Here is a 17,516-nt window from a genome sequence, read left to right as displayed (position 1 = left end):
TTCAGGGTTTTTTTTGTACCATTTCTTAGTTAAAACAGTTTAGTTAAAAAAAAACTAAAAACAACTTCACCATTTTTTTTTTTTATAAACTAGAGACATTGATTCTAAGTTAATGAAGTTAGGTATCATTTACAAGTGAAGGAGAATTGACACCCTGAAAATCTGTCTCTATAAATATATGTATATAAAGCTAAATTAAATATTGAGATAAAACAAAACAAAAAAGGAGGAAAATCATGTCACAAAACACAAAAAATGTGGAATGAAGAATGCTGAGGGATTTTAACTCCAAATTAAACCCTCTGTTGGGCAAATGAACATCTACAATAGGAACATTTGAATGTGCATACAAATGAAACTAACAGACTTTTCTCATTTGTAACCCTAATGTGACAGTTTGTAAAATAACAACAAACAACAACAAAATAAAAAAGAAAGTAGCACAAAAACAGAATTAAAACCACAAAAAAACATTCATATTAAAGTTGTGTCTCACTAAGAGGGGATTTAAAACATGATACACTGATTTTGATATTTGTCCGGACAAAGAAATGTACAGTGTGAGATTAACACCCCAACATCGTGTTTTCCACAGTTATCATCTGAACTACATGATATTTATGCAAAAACAAAAAAACTAAAGCTAAAAAAAAAACCCAGCAGTGTTATTCACTATGTGGAGGTAACATGAAAAGAGGATTTGATCAGTGATGTCTGGCAGCGTGCAAAGGAGGTTCTTATCATTTTCATAATACCTCCCACCATATTAAATCTATCTGAATTCCCTAAAAGACCCACTAATGCGATACATCTGTTTGTTGTTAGTGTGATGGGACACATATGTTTTTTTATTTTTATTATTCTAATGAGTGATTAAGTGTTTAAGGATAACCCTCTTAACTGATTATGGTCTATACATTGGAAAAATATCAAAAAGAGAGAGAGTGATATTAAAATTTGTTTTGCCTCCCCCTCCTTCCAAATAATATGTATGTAGAACATCCACATTTTTTTTTTTTTTAACATAATCCAGGAATTGACAGGGAGTGTAAAAGCGTTTGCTTCATTTGAGCTGCAGGGGGCAGCACTGACCACCTTCACAATAATGCAGCTTGAAAATAAACGAAGAAGAAAACGTCAACAGGAAGCAAGAGTGAGCTGCTGCTGTTAAAGGTCGGCGCTGCAGTTTACTGACTTTCTACACTCATTTTGCCATTTATTTATTTTTTTTAATCTAAAGAGCAACATGCAGTGAAGTGGTTGCAACGTAAAACATGTTTTTTTTTTTTTAATCTGTTGGCATGAATGCGTGGAGGAAGCTGCGGGTTTAACACGGGTGACGTAATGATATTGTAGTAAACAAATGGAGAATGAATGAATGAACGTAAGATGTTCTCGACCACCGCAGGGCTCCGGTCAGAGAACACACACAGACACATGATTGTTCCACAGAAAGAGAATTACAGAACCGAATTATCACCAATAGTTAAAACCTTAATTCAACATTAATACACGTTCATTCACAGGAATACAGGCTCTCAGCTCAGCGTCGAGCTGTTATTTGAACGTTTAATTGCAGAACAAACACTTACTAACACTAAATGCACTTCAGAGCACAAGTAAAGCTATAAACGGAGCCGTTTTACCTAAAAACTAAAAAAAAAAAAAAAAAAAAAAGTCCTGCATAGACGATTAGCGCAACCGGAAGCGGAAACAGTTCGCGGGCGTCAAAATAAAGTTCATGTCGGTATACCGTGATATCATGCATAACATGATATAAGTGTTTATACACTTTATACACGTAACATGTATAAAGTTAAATATAACATTAAGTACACCCACTTAATACCACATACATGATATACATGATCATGACGGGGAGGCTGCGCGCCGGAGTGCGAGGGCCCGTACATACAACAATTTATGTTATATACATACTTGTTATATACATAATCGTTGCAGTGATATGATACAAACACAGCATACACTGACTAGACCATTAAAATATGGAATTCAAAACCTGCATACAATTTTTGGAACAAGAAAAAAAATATATATTATAGGAAGTACAAATATTAATATATTTTTCCTTGTATGTTTTTTTTTTTTGTCGCCTCTGATTTCTAGTTAGTCAAACCAACTGAATGAATACTTGTTAAGTTACAGCTCGGATTTTCTTGCCGTACTCTCTCTCTCTCTCTCTCTCACACACACACACACACACACACACACACACACACACACACACACACACACACACAAACAAAGGACACACAAGAGCTATTCTCTCAGTTCTGATGAGATAAATATAGGAAATAGAGAAGTAGATACTTGACCTATATCCTGTGTGTGTGTGTGTGTGTGTGTGTGTGTGTGTGTGTGTGCGCGCGCGCCTGTGCGTGTTATTTTAGGTGGTATTAAGAGCATTAATTGTACCCTCCCATTGATAACTACATGACAGAAATCCAAGCATGTCTAAATAATAGGGGATCAAATATCAACAGACTCCAATCCCAAAATCTGAATTTTCGGCAGAAACCCACAAACGAAACCGCACACTAATCCTCTTAATTTGTCCTGATGCAGGTTTGAACAACACAGTAATCTGATCAATTCTGCCACTACCGATGTCAATTATGATTATGAACATTGTAATCTCTAAACTGATAAATTATTAGGAAAGACTAAGCTTTTTTATACCGAGTAAGGCTCCATTTACAGCGGACCTCGGTCATATTGAGCTGTTGGAGTCCAAGCAGCTCTTATCTAACATGTTCTCTGAAATCGTGAAAATGTTTTAGGTTCGTTCAAAGCAAATGAAAGGAAGATTACATTCAAATGGCCAAGAGAGTTATGATTATTATGAACAGATCCTCAGGTGTCTATTACTGTTTTAGAAGTGTCAGAAAAAAAGTGGGCTTTCTGTCACTGGAAAAAAAGATTTGTCCCTTCCTCTTGTTTGCATTGTGGCTCCGGAAAGTCTCTTTGTCAAGCAGGCTCCGAAAAGTTTCTTTTGTTTTCTGTCTTATTTGCAAGTGATTCTTTTTGTTTTACTTTCCGCATCTAATTGACGACTCTGTGTCCTTATCTTGTGACCTACAACCAACTCAATATTACCATACGAAAGCAGATACAAAGGGAATGGGAGTGACTGTCAATTGTTTGTCAACTGTATAAAAGCTGCCCTACGGAATAAATGTCCGATGTGTTTGATTTTGAACCAAGCCTCTGAGTAATTTTTCCAACATAATTGGTCCTTCGAGCCGGATCCCAACATCTCCTCCTCTCTCAAGAAGTAGCCTGAAACCAACCGTGCACGGGGGAGTCTGGCACTCCTGAGGAAAGACCTCCGCCCTGTTTTTTTTTTATCGAAGCAGTTTGGACATTGGTGAGACCAGGACTGACTGGAGAGAGGACGAGTGACGGGATCCTAGAACAAGGCTGATTCACCATCAAAACATTGGACACCCGGGTAAGACAACTTCTTTTGTTGTTGTTTTGATCTAAAGAGTCTGAGCAGACTAGGTAAACTAAAGAGTGAGCAGACTAGGTCAACTAAAGAGTCTGAGCAGACTAGGTCAACTAAAGAGTCTGAGCAGACTAGGTAAACTAAAGAGTCTTGAGTAGACGAGATAAACTAAAGAGTGAGTAGACTAGGTAAACTAAAGAGTCTGAGCAGAGTAGGTAAACTAAAGAGTCTGAGCAGACTAGGTAAACTAAAGAGTCTGAGCAGACGAGATAAACTAAAGAGTGAGTAGACTAGGTAAACTAAAGAGTCTGAGCAGAGTAGGTAAACTAAAGAGTCTGAGCAGACTAGGTAAACTAAAGAGTCTGAGCAGACGAGATAAACTAAAGAGTGAGTAGACTAGGTAAACTAAAGAGTCTGAGTAGACTAGGTAAACTAAAGAGTCTTGAGTAGACGAGATAAACTAAAGAGTGAGCAGACTAGGTAAACTAAAGAGTCTGAGCAGAGTAGGTAAACTAAAGAGTCTGAGCAGACTAGGTAAACTAAAGAGTCTTGAGTAGACGAGATAAACTAAAGAGTGAGTAGACTAGGTAAACTAAAGAGTGAGTAGACTAGGTAAACTAAAGAGTGAGTAGACTAGGTAAACTAAAGAGTGAGCAGACTAGGTCAACTAAAGAGTCTGAGTAGACTAGGTAAACTAAAGAGTCTTGAGTAGACGAGATAAACTAAAGAGTGAGTAGACTAGGTAAACTAAAGAGTCTGAGCAGAGTAGGTAAACTAAAGAGTCTGAGCAGACTAGGTAAACTAAAGAGTCTGAGCAGACGAGATAAACTAAAGAGTGAGTAGACTAGGTAAACTAAAGAGTCTGAGCAGAGTAGGTAAACTAAAGAGTCTGAGCAGACTAGGTAAACTAAAGAGTGAGCAGACTAGGTAAACTAAAGAGTCTGAGCAGACTAGGTCAACTAAAGAGTCTGAGCAGACTAGGTAAACTAAAGAGTCTTGACTAGACGAGATAAACTAAAGAGTGAGTAGACTAGGTAAACTAAAGAGTCTGAGCAGAGTAGGTAAACTAAAGAGTCTGAGCAGAGTAGGTAAACTAAAGAGTCTGAGCAGACTAGGTAAACTAAAGAGTCTTGACTAGACGAGATAAACTAAAGAGTGAGTAGACTAGGTAAACTAAAGAGTCTGAGCAGAGTAGGTAAACTAATGAGTCTGAGTAGATTAGGTAAACTAAAGAGTCTTGAGTAGACCAGGTAAACTAAAAATCGTGCGCACAAAAATAGGTCCGGGACCTCCAGGGAACTATAAGAATAAATAATTAGACACTGTGAGTGTCCTACAGTGTAAAGGCGGGCCGAAGCCTAACGGTACACTGTATAAAGACCAGTTGCTCGGGTGAACTCCATACAAACTGGTTGGCTCATAGACAGCAAAAATGGGGACATGCTGTAATAAGATCGAAGAGATACCTCTGGAGGGAGACGTAAAACGCATGCACTCAAAAGGTGCGGATAACATCAAATATTTGAAAAAAATGGGAAAAGAAACACGGATTCAAGGGAAAACTAACTGCGACAGTATGTAGAGAGTTGACAGAGGAGATAGAGAGCAAGTGTGGGGGAAATAAAAAAAGAAGGTTTAAAAGAAGCAAGGGCATGGCAGAGAACAGAAAAAAAGGGATGGAAAGGGAGAAGGAGAGAAGAAAGAAGGAAAAAGAGAATGCAGAAAATAAAAATGAGAGGGAAGGAGAAGAGAATAAAGCTCCTAGTGATCCAACAAATGAAATGCATTTCTCCCGGAAATATAATGCAGACGATGATTATGTGGTACAAAAACGAACCAACATGGGACGGCGGCCCGATCCCCCTCCATTCACCCTGGCACGGGACACGTCCCGGTAACAGCTGATCCGCCCGCTCCGCCTATTCCGCCTCCGGCTGCTCAGGCAGCTTCTGTCTCCGGGCCCATGACACCGTCACCAAACTCCGTCCCCTCAACCCCAACCCCAGACGACAGAAGAGATGCAGAAAGCGGCACCGCGCACAACTGCACCCCCTGATAGAATGACCTAATCCCCAAGCATGTGGCAGAATGTACTCGGGGAGACGACGAGACAGTGGTGCAGTATTTTGGCAAGATTGAAGATAGTGTTTGACAAGACACAGTGGCATAGCACCAGAGCATCCATATACTGACAAGAGGGCCCTATGCACAGCAGTTAAAGGACGCCCCTTTGAACGGATTGTGCGCTCCTGTCAGCTCGTTTGTAAAAGAAAACATCAGGTGGGCTGGCAGACAGACGAACTAACAGATGTTGAGGCGCACGCAGTACATGCAGAAAAAAGTTCTAAAAGACAAACGGAGGAAGAAAAAAAACACCTAAAACAAGAACAGCGGACACATGTGAATATGATGACGAAGACACAGGCGGGTTCAGCATGACTAACCACAACCACTCCAGGGTCAAGTTATGCAGAAACACACACATTCCCCCAAAAAGTTTATGTAGATATGCGGCCCTTTTGAGCCGTGGGATAAACCATGTCTCAACAGGAGGGATGGTAGCTATAATAAAACCAAGCATTTACAACATATGGCTTTACAAACTACTAAAACATTTTTTTTTTTCTGATGGTTTAAACATTCAAAGTTTTGTGACAAATTACAAGAAGATTTTTTTTTTTTTTTTTTCAAAAAGTCTGACTTAAACAGACAGTAGCAAAATTCTCTTATCGGAAACATTGTCATACATTTTTGGGATTGCTGACTGTACATACGTACAACCTCAAACCTGTGTCCGTCTCTGAAAGCGTTGTGAAGCCTCACGGCATGAGTCGCCAAGTCACTTTCTCAACAAGCTACAAAACCTTCAACGATCACTTGAATAAGTTAATTCACAAAACAGAAATTAGATTTTCTAATATGTCGTAGACCAAATTGTTGATTTACGAAATAAAATAAAATTGAAAAAAAAAGAAAAGTGAATGAATAAAGGATACGCTGGAGGTGTTAGTCGCAGCATCAGTTACAACCACCGCGATCTCCCCTGCAGGCCTCCAGCATGGCGGGCAGACGGGCCCCGAAGGCTGTGCTCATCGACCTGAGTGGAACTCTACACATCGAGGACACGGCAGTGCCCGGAGCACAGGACGCTCTCAACAGGTAAGAAAGGAGGACAGCTCTTGGTACTTCTGACCGGCAGTGTCATCATTTTTGTTTTTTGTTTTGTTTATTTTTGATTAAACACGCCCCAAGCCTTCCGCTCTACTCCACATTGTAATGCAGTGAAGTTGGAAGTTGATGCACAGGTGCCCGCACGTCTTCCAGCATTATTGCGTCTTTACTTTCGTCAGGATCGATCAACGTGAATTCTGAACGGGCTTTTAATTGCAGGGCGGTTACTTTTGTGTTTTGGTGCCATCAGATTGCGGCAGGCGTCTGTAGCTGTGAAGTTTGTGACCAACACAACCAAGGAGAGTAAGAGGAGCTTACTTGAACGACTGCGACGTCTCAACTTTGACCTCCAGGTGACATATTTTCAGCCTTCTTTTTCTTTCTGAAAATGCACTTCTTGTAATATTCAAGAAAATGGAACTTCATAAAAGGAAACAGGTGGGCTTCTCTCGCGCTTCCCCTCACGTGAGACACCTCGACGATGAACCCACGAAGTGAATCTTATGCTGTGTTTTGAGTGCTGCCTTTCCTGACCTTGCTTTTGAAAATCCACGTCCTTCTGCAGGAGAACGAGATCTTCACGTCTCTGAGTGCAGCGAGGAGTTTGTTAGAGCAGAAACAACACAGGCCGCTGCTGCTGGTGGAGGACAGCGCACTGGAAGACTTCACCGGTAAGAGTGAGAGAGAACGAGACTGGATTTGATGTTTTTCTACTTCCTACTTCATTTTGTTTCAGTTATGAGCGCCCTCTCTACGTAAACTGGAAGCAGTGTTATATTAAGAGCAAAATATTTTTCTTTCCAAACATGTAAATCTGGTTTGTTTGAGACTATAATTTTGCAGTCAGCCTTAAAGGTCCTATATTGTATAAATTAAGATATTCAATCCTTTTTGCGACTATAAAGAGGGTGTGGGTGCTATATAAATACTAGGAAAGTATCAAAACCCTCAGTCGACGGAGCACTCTGTCATTTGGACCTCCTTAAGTTTGTGATGTCACATCGTTTTTCTGATGATCAATTCAAAATTTGGTTTGTCGTCCAAAAAAAGGGACCAGAATTTATGCATTTTAACCAACGGCAGAAAAACCAAAGGTATTACATTCAAAATGACATGCGACAAACAAGCAGAGCTCCTCTTTGTATTTGTAAATCTGTAGCTGTTTGTGCTTGGATGACACAATACATGAATCATCTTATTAAGACTGAAATTGGCTGATCTTCTACCTCGCCCTCCATCTGCAGGTATCGACACGTCGGAGCCGAATGCCGTCGTCGTTGGACTCACTCCTGGTCACTTCAACTACCAAACCCTCAACAGGGCTTTCAGGTGCGAAACTCTCTGGTAACACACAACATTGTGTGTGTGATCAGTTTATTGTTTTTGAGGGAAGATATGACTGATATCTGTCTGTCGTTTTTTTTTTACATGGGAGTTTACCTCGGACTTGTTGCGCTGTTTGATCTCATTTCGTCATGATCTCGTTATAAACTAACCTTTTGACCCGTAGAACCGCAAGATTATTGATAAAACGTGCCATCTAAACTTCATGGTGGTTGTTTTCCTCTTTATTTGTATTGTTGTATGTATATCTGTCTGTAGAATGATTCTGGATGGAGCTCCTCTCATCGCCATCCACAAGGCTCGCTACTACAAGCGGAAGGATGGTTTGGCCCTCGGCCCCGGGCCTTTTGTGACCGGACTGGAGTACGCAACAGACTGTAAGGCTACTGTGGTGGGAAAGCCTGAAAAGACATTTTTTACACAGGTCAGGATTTTTTTTTTACATTTTTTTCTCGAGTAAAAGATTTCGTATTTATCACAAATATTTCTAAACACATTATTACTGGAAATCTAATTTTTAATGGGCTGAAATTCACATTATATCATGCCTCTATTGTATATCCAGTTTTTCAGCCTACTGTACAGTCTATTTATTTCTGTTGTATTTATCTGAATTGGTTTAATGGTTTTTGGAACTTTGAAATGAAACCTCTCTTCTTATTTTACTGTGTTTTTCTCTTCATATAGGCTCTGTCTGATTTAGGGTGTAGCCCCAGTGAAGCTGTCATGATTGGGGATGTAAGTACAATGTTAACTGTGAACATTTCACCAATACTTGTGCACAGCAGTGTCACCAGTCAAGAGGCTTTTAGTGGGGTTCATACATGTGACCATTAACTTCTATTAGAAATGTATTTAGTAATATCAAACCAATGTCAGTTTCCAACAAGTTTGACGAGTTTTCCAAATATGAAGCAGACAATAGAAAACGTCTTTCTGTTCTTGCACCTGAAATAAAATTAAACACTGGTTTGTACACTGTATGTCAGTAATGACATTTCCTCAGTAGCCTGTGAACTTTAGCGTTTTAAAGCCTGTAGTTTATTAAAGGTCGGTCTGTGGTGGTTTATGTCCCCACAGGACGCTCGAGATGACGTAGGCGGGGCTCAGGATGCAGGAATGCTGGGTATTTTGGTCAGAACAGGTGAGTTTAAAAACCGTCTGCCCTTCATCAGCTTCTCTTCATCTTCACATAACAAACAGAACGTGGGCTGCTTTTTCTTCTATGATCATCTTAAAAGGAAGATGGCGGGATGGTGATGGGTGAAGACTCCTTAATTCTCAACATTATCCCGCCATCAGCCGCTTCCACTGTGACGTCTTCTGTATAATGTACTTTCCCTTATAATTTACCCTTAATTAGTATTTTTCTTTTTGTTCTTGGTGATATTTTTCCTCTCCTGTCACCTTGCAGGTAAATACAGAGAAGATGATGAAAATAAAATCAACCCACCTCCCCACCTGACATGTGACAGCTTCCCAGATGCCATCGAACACATCCTGAAGAACTTGCTTTAAGCTACAACTGACAATAGACCGCTACACATTCATTTAGTCACAATAAACACTCGTACTGTTATCATTTATCTCTATTGTAGACCATCAGTGTTTTACCGTTGAGAGAATGGGGGTGCTAAAGTGTTTTCCTCATCCTAAACATGTTGATCAAAGGAAAATGATCATGCTGTAGAAGTTTGAGTTAATTTTATGCATCTGAGAGTTTCCCATCTGCAAGTTCAGGAGAAAAAAAAACACTAAACTCTGTATTTCAGAAGTACCAGTCATCTGTGTTGTCCACATAACAAACATTTTGTTCTGTTAGAGTGTATGAATTATATTGAAATAAAAAAGAAAAGTCAATTACTGACTTTCTTTATCATTTTATTGCCCTTCATTGATCTTTGTACAGACAGCATATAAAATATCGGTACAGTTCACATTATCACATTTCAGGTTCTTTTTCAGGTTTGAATTTCCACATATTTCAGTATTTTTTTTCTAGCGTTTCTGTTTTGTTTTGCCATTGCCATGTTTTTGAAATGCTCTGCTATTAAAACCTGCACTGCTTCAACCCACAGTAATCTATGACAAATATCCAAATCCTAGAAAAAAAACATGCTCAAACTACAAAAAAAATTCAATTCCTTGTTGTGGCTCCCACTAAATGTAACTGCAGTAGCTGAATGTGTATACAGTAAAAATTCCAGATATACTGTGTTGTTAGTGTAATACGCTGTTTTTAAACCTGCCTATGTGTGTGCGAGCGTCAGACTGACTCGTACTCTCTCTCCCAGGCTGTATATCTGTCTATCAGGTTTCGGGCTGAGGGTTTGGTGTGTGCTATCACCTCCAGGAAATCAGCTGTTGTGACAGTTTCCAGCTGGATGGCCGGCATCTCAGTGTCTGCTGTGGAGAAGAATCACAGTTAGGCTGCCGTGCCTGATACACAGACAGAAAACATGGGCATGATGAAATGTGCGGTTTTGATGGTAGGATCTTTATCCACAAGTGCGTGCGTGTGTGTGTGTGTGTGTGTTGTCCTACCGTCCTGATGGGACTCCAGAGCATTAAAGATCTTGCGGACTGGTCTCATGGCGGCCTCCTTACACACCAGTCTGATATCAGAGCCAGAGTACCCCTCCATCTCCTGGAACACAGACACAAACACAAAAAACAAAAAAAAAATAGGCAGTTGAGGACAACAGAAAACAGTCCAAGACCCAAAACAATTATATTAGAAACAAAGACAATGTGAATCACATACCATTTGGCAAACGTTTTCAAAATAGAAACCCCACTTTAACACACCTTTGCCAGGGTTTCATAGTCCAGCGCGGTTCGTAGCTCCACCCCTCCCGTGGAGCTGAGAGGAGGCAACCAATGACAGGTCATAGCTTGGCGAGCTGGTGAGGAGGGAAGACTCACGAGAATCCTCTTCTCTAATCTCCTCAGCATGGCATGGTCCAGTTCCCTGAGAGAAGAGAAAGACTTGTTACAAACCTGGAGAGACAGAAGTATATTATCTAAATATCCTTAGTTTCTTCTTTTCACTTCTGATTTTGATATTATAAAAAATGAACTATTATCTTTGGACACATGGTGAGCGGTAATGCCGAAGTGCACCTAAAATACTACTAAATAAATGTGAAAGGTTACCTTGATTAGGTTGAAATTCATTTACATTTTTTAAGTTCTTGACAATCCAATCATCTCTAACGTGTTTGTCATGCGGAAAAGAGGCAATTAAAACAAATGGAATGGTCAAAGTTGTCATATTGACATTTAAGGCCTTGTTTTGATCCGCTCCCTTTTGCCCCGTCACAGTTACTGCATTACACGTTCATACAAGCTCAAAAATTCCTGTGTCTATTTCAAATTAAAAGCACTCTAGCATTTCAGTAGACAGAAGGCTTCATTTCTTAACGAGGCTTTTACTGTGAAACATTTGCAGGGAACATGTGACTGAAAATCAGACAATCACACTTTAGATGAGTCATCCAGAACAACCATTGAAAATAAACACGAGTATAATGTTGACTGTATTAAGTTAAAGAGATGGAAATGACTATTGCATGAAAACTTGCAACTATACTGGTCACACGACTTCAGAAACAGCAGCTTAACAATTCATTGCACCCGTGGGTGCACTATTGTGCGTCAAAGGTGCGTTCTGGTATTACAACAAATAGCATCACAGCCCTGTGCTTAGATTCAAGAAAAACTGAATTTAGGTCTTTATATACTTCTTTTCAAAACAGGTTTCCAGAGTTAAAATCGGCGTACACTGCAGATGCTGTGATGATAGTGATATTTTATGTTGTTTGAAAAAATTACTAATTGTGTAAGGAGAAATAAAGCAGAGGGAGTCTGTCTTCACATCCATTTATAAATGTAATTAACACACAAACATTATTGATTGGCATCATGAAATATTAAATTTGTGTTTATGTTAAAGTGTTACCAAGGCAGGTTGGATGCAGCAAGTACAAACACCAGGTCTTCTGATTTTGCCAGTCCGTCCATCTGAACCAGCAACTCCGTTTTCATCCTGCGACTCCCCTCGTGTTCTCCTCTGAAAACACACATCAAGTCGGCCGTCACTTCCACTTTCAAGTCATTCGAAGCCCCCGTGAGCAACACTGTTCGTACAGTCTTCTGACCATCTGTATTTACTGCGCTCGGTGGTTGAGCTCACCCCGTGCCGCTTCCTCTCTGGCTCATCACTGACTCCAGCTCATCCAGGAAGATGGTGGACGGGGCGTGGTACCGGGCCAGCTCGAACAGAACCTGCACACGTGTGTATTCAGTGATTGACACAAAGTGTAGGAGACAACGTGTGCAACCTGTGGATGTAAGCTGTATTTTGTTGATCTCTTCTAGCGCACGTGAAGAAATGCCTCCCTACCCGGACCAGTTTCTCAGAGTCTCCCCTCCACTTGCTGACGATGCTGGAGGCTGAGATGTTGAAGAAGGTCGTCTTACACTCTGTAGCCACGGCCTTGGCCAGCAGCGTCTTGCCTGTGCCTGTGTGTGTGTGTGAGTGTGTGTGTGTGTGTGTGTGAGTGTGTGAGTGTGTGAGTGTGTGTGAGTTAGATGGTCACAAGAGTACATGTGAGGTTGGATGTAAGTCTTTAAAGTCAGCTGCGAGGAACACTATTTTCTTCCATGCTGCACTGGGGGTTTTACCTGGGGGGCCATAAAGCAGCAAGCCCTTCCATGGAGACAGGATGCCTGTAAACAGCTGCGGGTACTGTAGCGAGAGAGAGAGAGAGAGAGAGAGAGAGAGAGAGAGAGAGAGTCAGAGAAGGAGGATAAAATTACTTAAAAAAAAAAAAAAAAAAGAGAGACAGAGAGTTAAATTGAGAGAAGTCGGCAGAAGGATATAAAGAGTAACGAGGGCAGGCAGGGAGCGAAATGTGAATAAAACAGCCCAGGTACACCTTTGGTAATGCTCATTACAGTTCAATATAATAATATTTTGTATCTGCAAACATTATAGCAACAAAAATGACTTTCAGAAGCTCAGCTGTGTCCAAAGAAAACAGATACAGCTGATGTACAGTGGAAATACCACATACCACAAATTAGTCGAAATTTTGAGGTGGCAAACAGAGGCGGACTCAAATCACCAAATTGACCTTCTACCCCGCAGAATGAATTACAATGGTGACAAAAGTTTGGGATGGTGGAAAGCTGAAAGGGACGGTGTTATTCAATAAAACAGGCCAGCGGAATAGACACAAGGAGATAAGACACATCAGTCCTCATCTTCGTCTGTAAATGTCAAGAGGATGCAGACAAGCTGATTTGTTGTCATCATATCCATGACAAAGGTCTGGGTGATGATGACAGAAGTGTGTGTGTGTGTGTGTATTTTCTGAGTGTGTGTGTGTGTGTGTGTGTGTGTGTGTGTGTGTGTGTGTGTGTGTGTGTGTATTTTCTGAGTGTGTGTGCCAGATTGTATCTATACACAGAGGCAAAAGTGTGTGATTGTGCCCGCGTGTAATAAATTCAACATGGCGTTGCATGTATGCGTGTTTCTGCCTCCCTGTCTTGTCTATCTATCTGTGTATGCGTGTTACCATATTATCCCAGATATGGATTTAATGTCAGTCTAATAGACTGTCCTGACCCCGCTGCCCTCCTTCTCTTTAAGCCCTTTAAAGGAGATGTATTCAGAATCGAAGACGGGCGACCGACGCTGAAATACCAACGTGCTGGAGTGGCGGCCGCACCTTAATGGGATAAACGACGGCCTCTTTGACTAATCGCTTGGCATCCTCCAAACCGATGATGTCCTCCCACCGAATGTTGGGGCTGTGCAAATAGATGTCCTTTAGGGGGTGAACACGCACACAAACACACAGTGAGAGTGAGGGATGCATGTGGTAGATATCATCTAGACACACACACACACACACACACACACACACACACACACACACGCGCGTCCTGGAGCGATTAGGCCGGCCTAAATAGGTGTCCTTTAGAATGAAACCTGAGATAAGGGAAACAGATAGAAGCTGGGCCTTCATTATTACAACAGATCAATTCTTTAACAACAAAGCTCTTCACTGCCCTCTACTGGACATTTTATATACAATATTTTCACATTCTTACATTATATTCTGTGGCACAAGCTTGTTTTTAAACACGTGTGTTTGTAGTAGTCAGTGTGTGCGATAAATCATTTGTGTGTGTGTGTGTGTAGTACCCTGCTGATGATTGCAGCCAGCTCCCTCATCTCGCCGCTCATTCCAGAGAAGCCACTGAGGGGCTTCAGCAGCCGTTCCTGCAACATAAATTCCTTATTACTGGTGGCGGTGCAGTTCTTCTAGAACCATTATTGTTTGTTTGTTCTCTCTGTTTGTACCATTCAAAGTACTCGAGAGCAACTTATCTGCTCATTTGTTTATGTTGTTTGTGTTGCTCAGAGGCTCCAGTGTAATTACCATGTGGTCTGTGTCAATGCCAGTTCCTCTGACACCATCATGGATTGTACCTTTGCCGTCAGTCATCTGGGCCCAAGACAGACAACAGAAGAGTTTTTTTTACGCTTTCATCTTTGGCACGTTAAGAAAAAAAAAAAAGGCAGTAATTTGGCTTCAGAATCTAATAAAAAGGGGGAACATATTTATCGGTATGCTTTGTATTCATGGCCACCGTTCATGTCTACTTCAAGATGTACATGTTTACATCGTAATGGATTAGACAAGAAACAATACGGTCACATTTTCCAGCTACAAGATCAAATGACAAATCGTGATAGAAAATGCGTGAAATGCTAAATCACAGCAGAAGTTTTAATTTGGATGAAAGGGTTTGCCTTTATTTCTTAGAAAAAATAACTTCCCCAGAACCTTCCTGTTCATGGCCGCCTCCCCAGCTGGTCCGTTTTTGATGGGGGACACGTTGAGACCAAACTCTGATGACTCTGGAGCAGCAGAGGTGCCGTTCTCCTGGGAAAATGAATCACATCATTCAGGATGTCAGAATGGTACCTTATATATTTGTATTTCAGTATGCTTATTTGTGTTGTTTTGTGTTCAGCGCTGCACATTTGCATGGACAATGTTGGCTGTCCTCTTGGCTCTGGAATGTGGGCTCGCTGATTGGCTGATTTTGGGAAGAGGCTTCACAGCTGAACCGGGACTCCTGAGGGCAAAGTCACAGAAGTCACGGTAGAATTTTTTTTTTTTTTACTCTCCGTATGAAATTACTATCCTACTTGCACTTCCAGACACAGCAGACTCCCTTTCAAATCTGACTCCCCTCTTTATTCCACCACTTCTCACGTGTCTTCTTTCGCCTTGACAGAAAAAAAAACAATATAAACCACAGTTTAGATCTAAATGATCCCACTGAGTGAGCTACGACGTCAGCATCGCTGGGTGTTTTAGCACCAGTCGTGTATTGTACCTGCGTCGGCTGTTCTTCTGGTAAGTTTGGGATACTTCTGGAACTTGACGTAGTGATAGCTCTCGTACTCCATCAGCACCATCTCCAGATCGATGTTATCGCCAACCTCGAACCTTTTCACACCTCCACTTGTCTCCTGGTCTAAGGCCACTGCTGCTGCTACATAGCTAGTCGACAGACAGACAGACACACACACACACACACACACACACACACACACACACACACACACACACACACACACACAGCCTTTAAACTGCATCTTCAGTATCATGCATTTTAGAAATTGTAAATTGTTTCAAAAACGCACGTCTTTCAAACTCTTTTTCATTTGTTATTTCTTTTGTTAAACTGCATTTGTGTTCTTCCAGTGTTACTTCTGCTGTCACAAAGAGGGACTCGAGGTTTTCTTCGCACTGACCCATGATCCAGCAGGTGGTGGTAGATGAGGATGAGGAGGTTCTTCTTCCTCATGTCGGTCCTCAGCTCATCCTGTTGGATGGCAACACAGAAAATACTCGGCAAGTCATTGACAGCAATGTGTTGACAGCGCATTTTTGTCTTGGCAGAAGCTTGTTCCCGACGGCAATGAAGATGAAATGTGCCACTAACGCCATGACAGTGAGCCCACATGCTCACAATGTACCAACTAAATAGAATTCAAACATTTCATCCATCATTTATTTTTTATTTTTGACCTGTACTTTTACTCACCGCGATGACTGTTTTTTTTTTGCGTGCATCGTTTCAGAGCACATTGGAAAATCTAAACTTTTTTATTTTGGAAATGCCAGGAAAAGAGAGCAGCCTCGTTGAGTGTTGAAAAGAAAAAGGAAAAGTTTCTCAATGACTGAGGGATTGGCAGCAATTTAAAGTACACGACTAAAGTGTACAGGGAATAGTCGTCCAGCCGGCACCTGACATTATTAATGAACTATATTATTTACACCTGTGCTGGATAATTCAAAAAAAGCCTGCTGTGTAAATGTAGTGTCTTTCCTCTCCTGTTTGAACATCAGACTGTAGTCATGTACTGTGTGAGGTTTCCAGCAGGGGGCGCAGCTGAAAACCACCTGGGTATCTAGGCAACCAATGGACGCCGAGTAATTGCAATTACTAAGTATTACTGAGCCATTGTATTACTAAGTAATACAACGAACCAAGCTTGACCCGCATATTCACATTATAACGTTACTTGTCGTATTGGACGGTCAATTTGGTCGTAAGCGATGGCACGCGCCCCCCCCACTTTTTATTTTTATTTTTGAAGGCATCGATGCTAAAAGTTTGTTAGCTCACAAACAGCTGTCCGTCGGGAAATCTTCTAGAAAGCACAACAAATAAAAAAAAAACAACAACCCTGATTTACTCACCGCCTCCCGGGCTTGATGGGCGATTTTCATCGACTGATAAGAAAGCTCCATCATGATCCCGAAACGTTCCTGAGACAGTTTTGTTCGTCGGTTGTGATTGTTATGTTGTTCGTAGTGGTTTTGTGAGGAGTGTGCGCGTTTCGCCCCCCCTTCCCCTCTCGGGCTTCCGTACGGACAAAGCCACAAAGCCGCTGTTATTATTAGTTATTAAATGCAAAAACGTTCGTGCCGTAGTTTGGAAATAATTTCTAATCAAACAGCTTTTTTTTAAATCTCCAAAATATGTTCGTGAGTTAAAAGAAAAAACTGGCCATAAAATGAAACGTAGTTAAAAAGTCTGGAAAGGGCCTGCAAATGCAACTCCATATGTATATCATATATGGAGGTTACATATGATGTGACTAGTAATCTCTTTTTCTTAAGGTATGTTTTAAGGTACAATTGAAATAGAATATCTTTTATAAATGCATTAGCCATTTGGGAAAAAAAAAAAAAAAATCACTTATTTTTCTATGGTATATACAGTACATGTCAGTGTTGTATTTCAGTGTTTTACTTCCTTCTACTCACAAGTATCGGTGTCTTTTGAAAGCATAATTAGGAGCTCATAATATTCACATTGAGGTTTAATATAATGTCATTAAAAATGACCAATTGATGCACTGATGATGATGATACTGAACATCTCCGCCAGAGAGCACGAAAGAGCTTCGGATCGAACTCTGTTTGTGTATGGTCCT

General features: G+C 40.8%; 2 protein-coding genes across 4 annotated transcripts; one reads left to right on the top strand and one right to left on the bottom strand.

Annotated features, from left to right (window-relative positions):
• The first annotated feature begins 1,133 nt into the window (after window positions 1-1,133).
• On the top strand, window positions 1,134-9,868 carry hdhd2 (haloacid dehalogenase-like hydrolase domain containing 2). Of its 2 annotated transcripts, none has more exons than XM_069162401.1 (9): window positions 1,134-1,173; window positions 6,519-6,628; window positions 6,891-6,993; window positions 7,206-7,311; window positions 7,885-7,969; window positions 8,243-8,408; window positions 8,672-8,722; window positions 9,065-9,128; window positions 9,399-9,868. In XM_069162401.1, exons 2-9 carry the CDS (start codon window positions 6,528-6,530, stop codon window positions 9,500-9,502), a joined length of 780 nt encoding a protein of 259 aa, XP_069018502.1. In that variant the 5' UTR covers window positions 1,134-1,173; window positions 6,519-6,527; the 3' UTR covers window positions 9,503-9,868. The 2 variants fall into 2 exon arrangements, with proteins under 2 accessions (XP_069018502.1, XP_069018510.1); XM_069162409.1 differs by lacking the exon at window positions 1,134-1,173 and adding an exon at window positions 1,224-3,472.
• On the bottom strand, window positions 9,844-16,916 carry katnal2 (katanin p60 subunit A-like 2). Of its 2 annotated transcripts, none has more exons than XM_069162380.1 (16): window positions 16,777-16,916; window positions 15,825-15,895; window positions 15,404-15,570; window positions 15,259-15,293; window positions 15,043-15,141; window positions 14,845-14,943; window positions 14,437-14,502; window positions 14,199-14,276; window positions 13,720-13,818; window positions 12,671-12,734; window positions 12,390-12,508; window positions 12,180-12,271; window positions 11,946-12,056; window positions 10,793-10,955; window positions 10,529-10,631; window positions 9,844-10,390 (listed from the first exon to the last, which is right to left on the bottom strand). In XM_069162380.1, exons 1-16 carry the CDS (start codon window positions 16,828-16,830, stop codon window positions 10,251-10,253), a joined length of 1,560 nt encoding a protein of 519 aa, XP_069018481.1. In that variant the 5' UTR covers window positions 16,831-16,916; the 3' UTR covers window positions 9,844-10,250. The 2 variants fall into 2 exon arrangements, with proteins under 2 accessions (XP_069018481.1, XP_069018488.1); XM_069162387.1 differs by having other exon boundaries at window positions 9,844-10,387.
• Window positions 16,917-17,516: the final 600 nt, after the last annotated feature.

The sequence above is a fragment of the Embiotoca jacksoni genome, unplaced genomic scaffold (genome assembly GCF_022577435.1).
Source record: "Embiotoca jacksoni isolate LCO1_2020_lvr unplaced genomic scaffold, fEmbJac1.0.p SCAF_10, whole genome shotgun sequence".
Classification (NCBI taxonomy): Eukaryota; Metazoa; Chordata; class Actinopteri; family Embiotocidae; genus Embiotoca; species Embiotoca jacksoni.
Note: the sequence above shows the minus strand (reverse complement) of the source record. Positions and strands in the feature narration are given on the sequence as shown.

Bases quoted from the DNA above. Each gene is read 5' to 3' on its own strand.
- hdhd2 (XM_069162401.1), top strand. From the start codon at position 6,528: ATGGCGGGCAGACGGGCCCCGAAGGCTGTGCTCATCGACCTGAGTGGA. The intron at 8,409-8,671 runs GTCAGGATTTTT...CTCTTCATATAG, and splicing joins AAAAGACATTTTTTACACAG to GCTCTGTCTGATTTAGGGTG. The intron at 8,723-9,064 runs GTAAGTACAATG...ATGTCCCCACAG, and splicing joins AAGCTGTCATGATTGGGGAT to GACGCTCGAGATGACGTAGG.
- katnal2 (XM_069162380.1), bottom strand. From the start codon at position 16,830: ATGATGGAGCTTTCTTATCAGTCGATGAAAATCGCCCATCAAGCCCGG. The intron at 15,294-15,403 runs GTACAATACACG...TTTTCTGTCAAG, and splicing joins CAGAAGAACAGCCGACGCAG to GCGAAAGAAGACACGTGAGA. The intron at 14,944-15,042 runs GTGCAGCGCTGA...TCATTTTCCCAG, and splicing joins CCAACATTGTCCATGCAAAT to GAGAACGGCACCTCTGCTGC.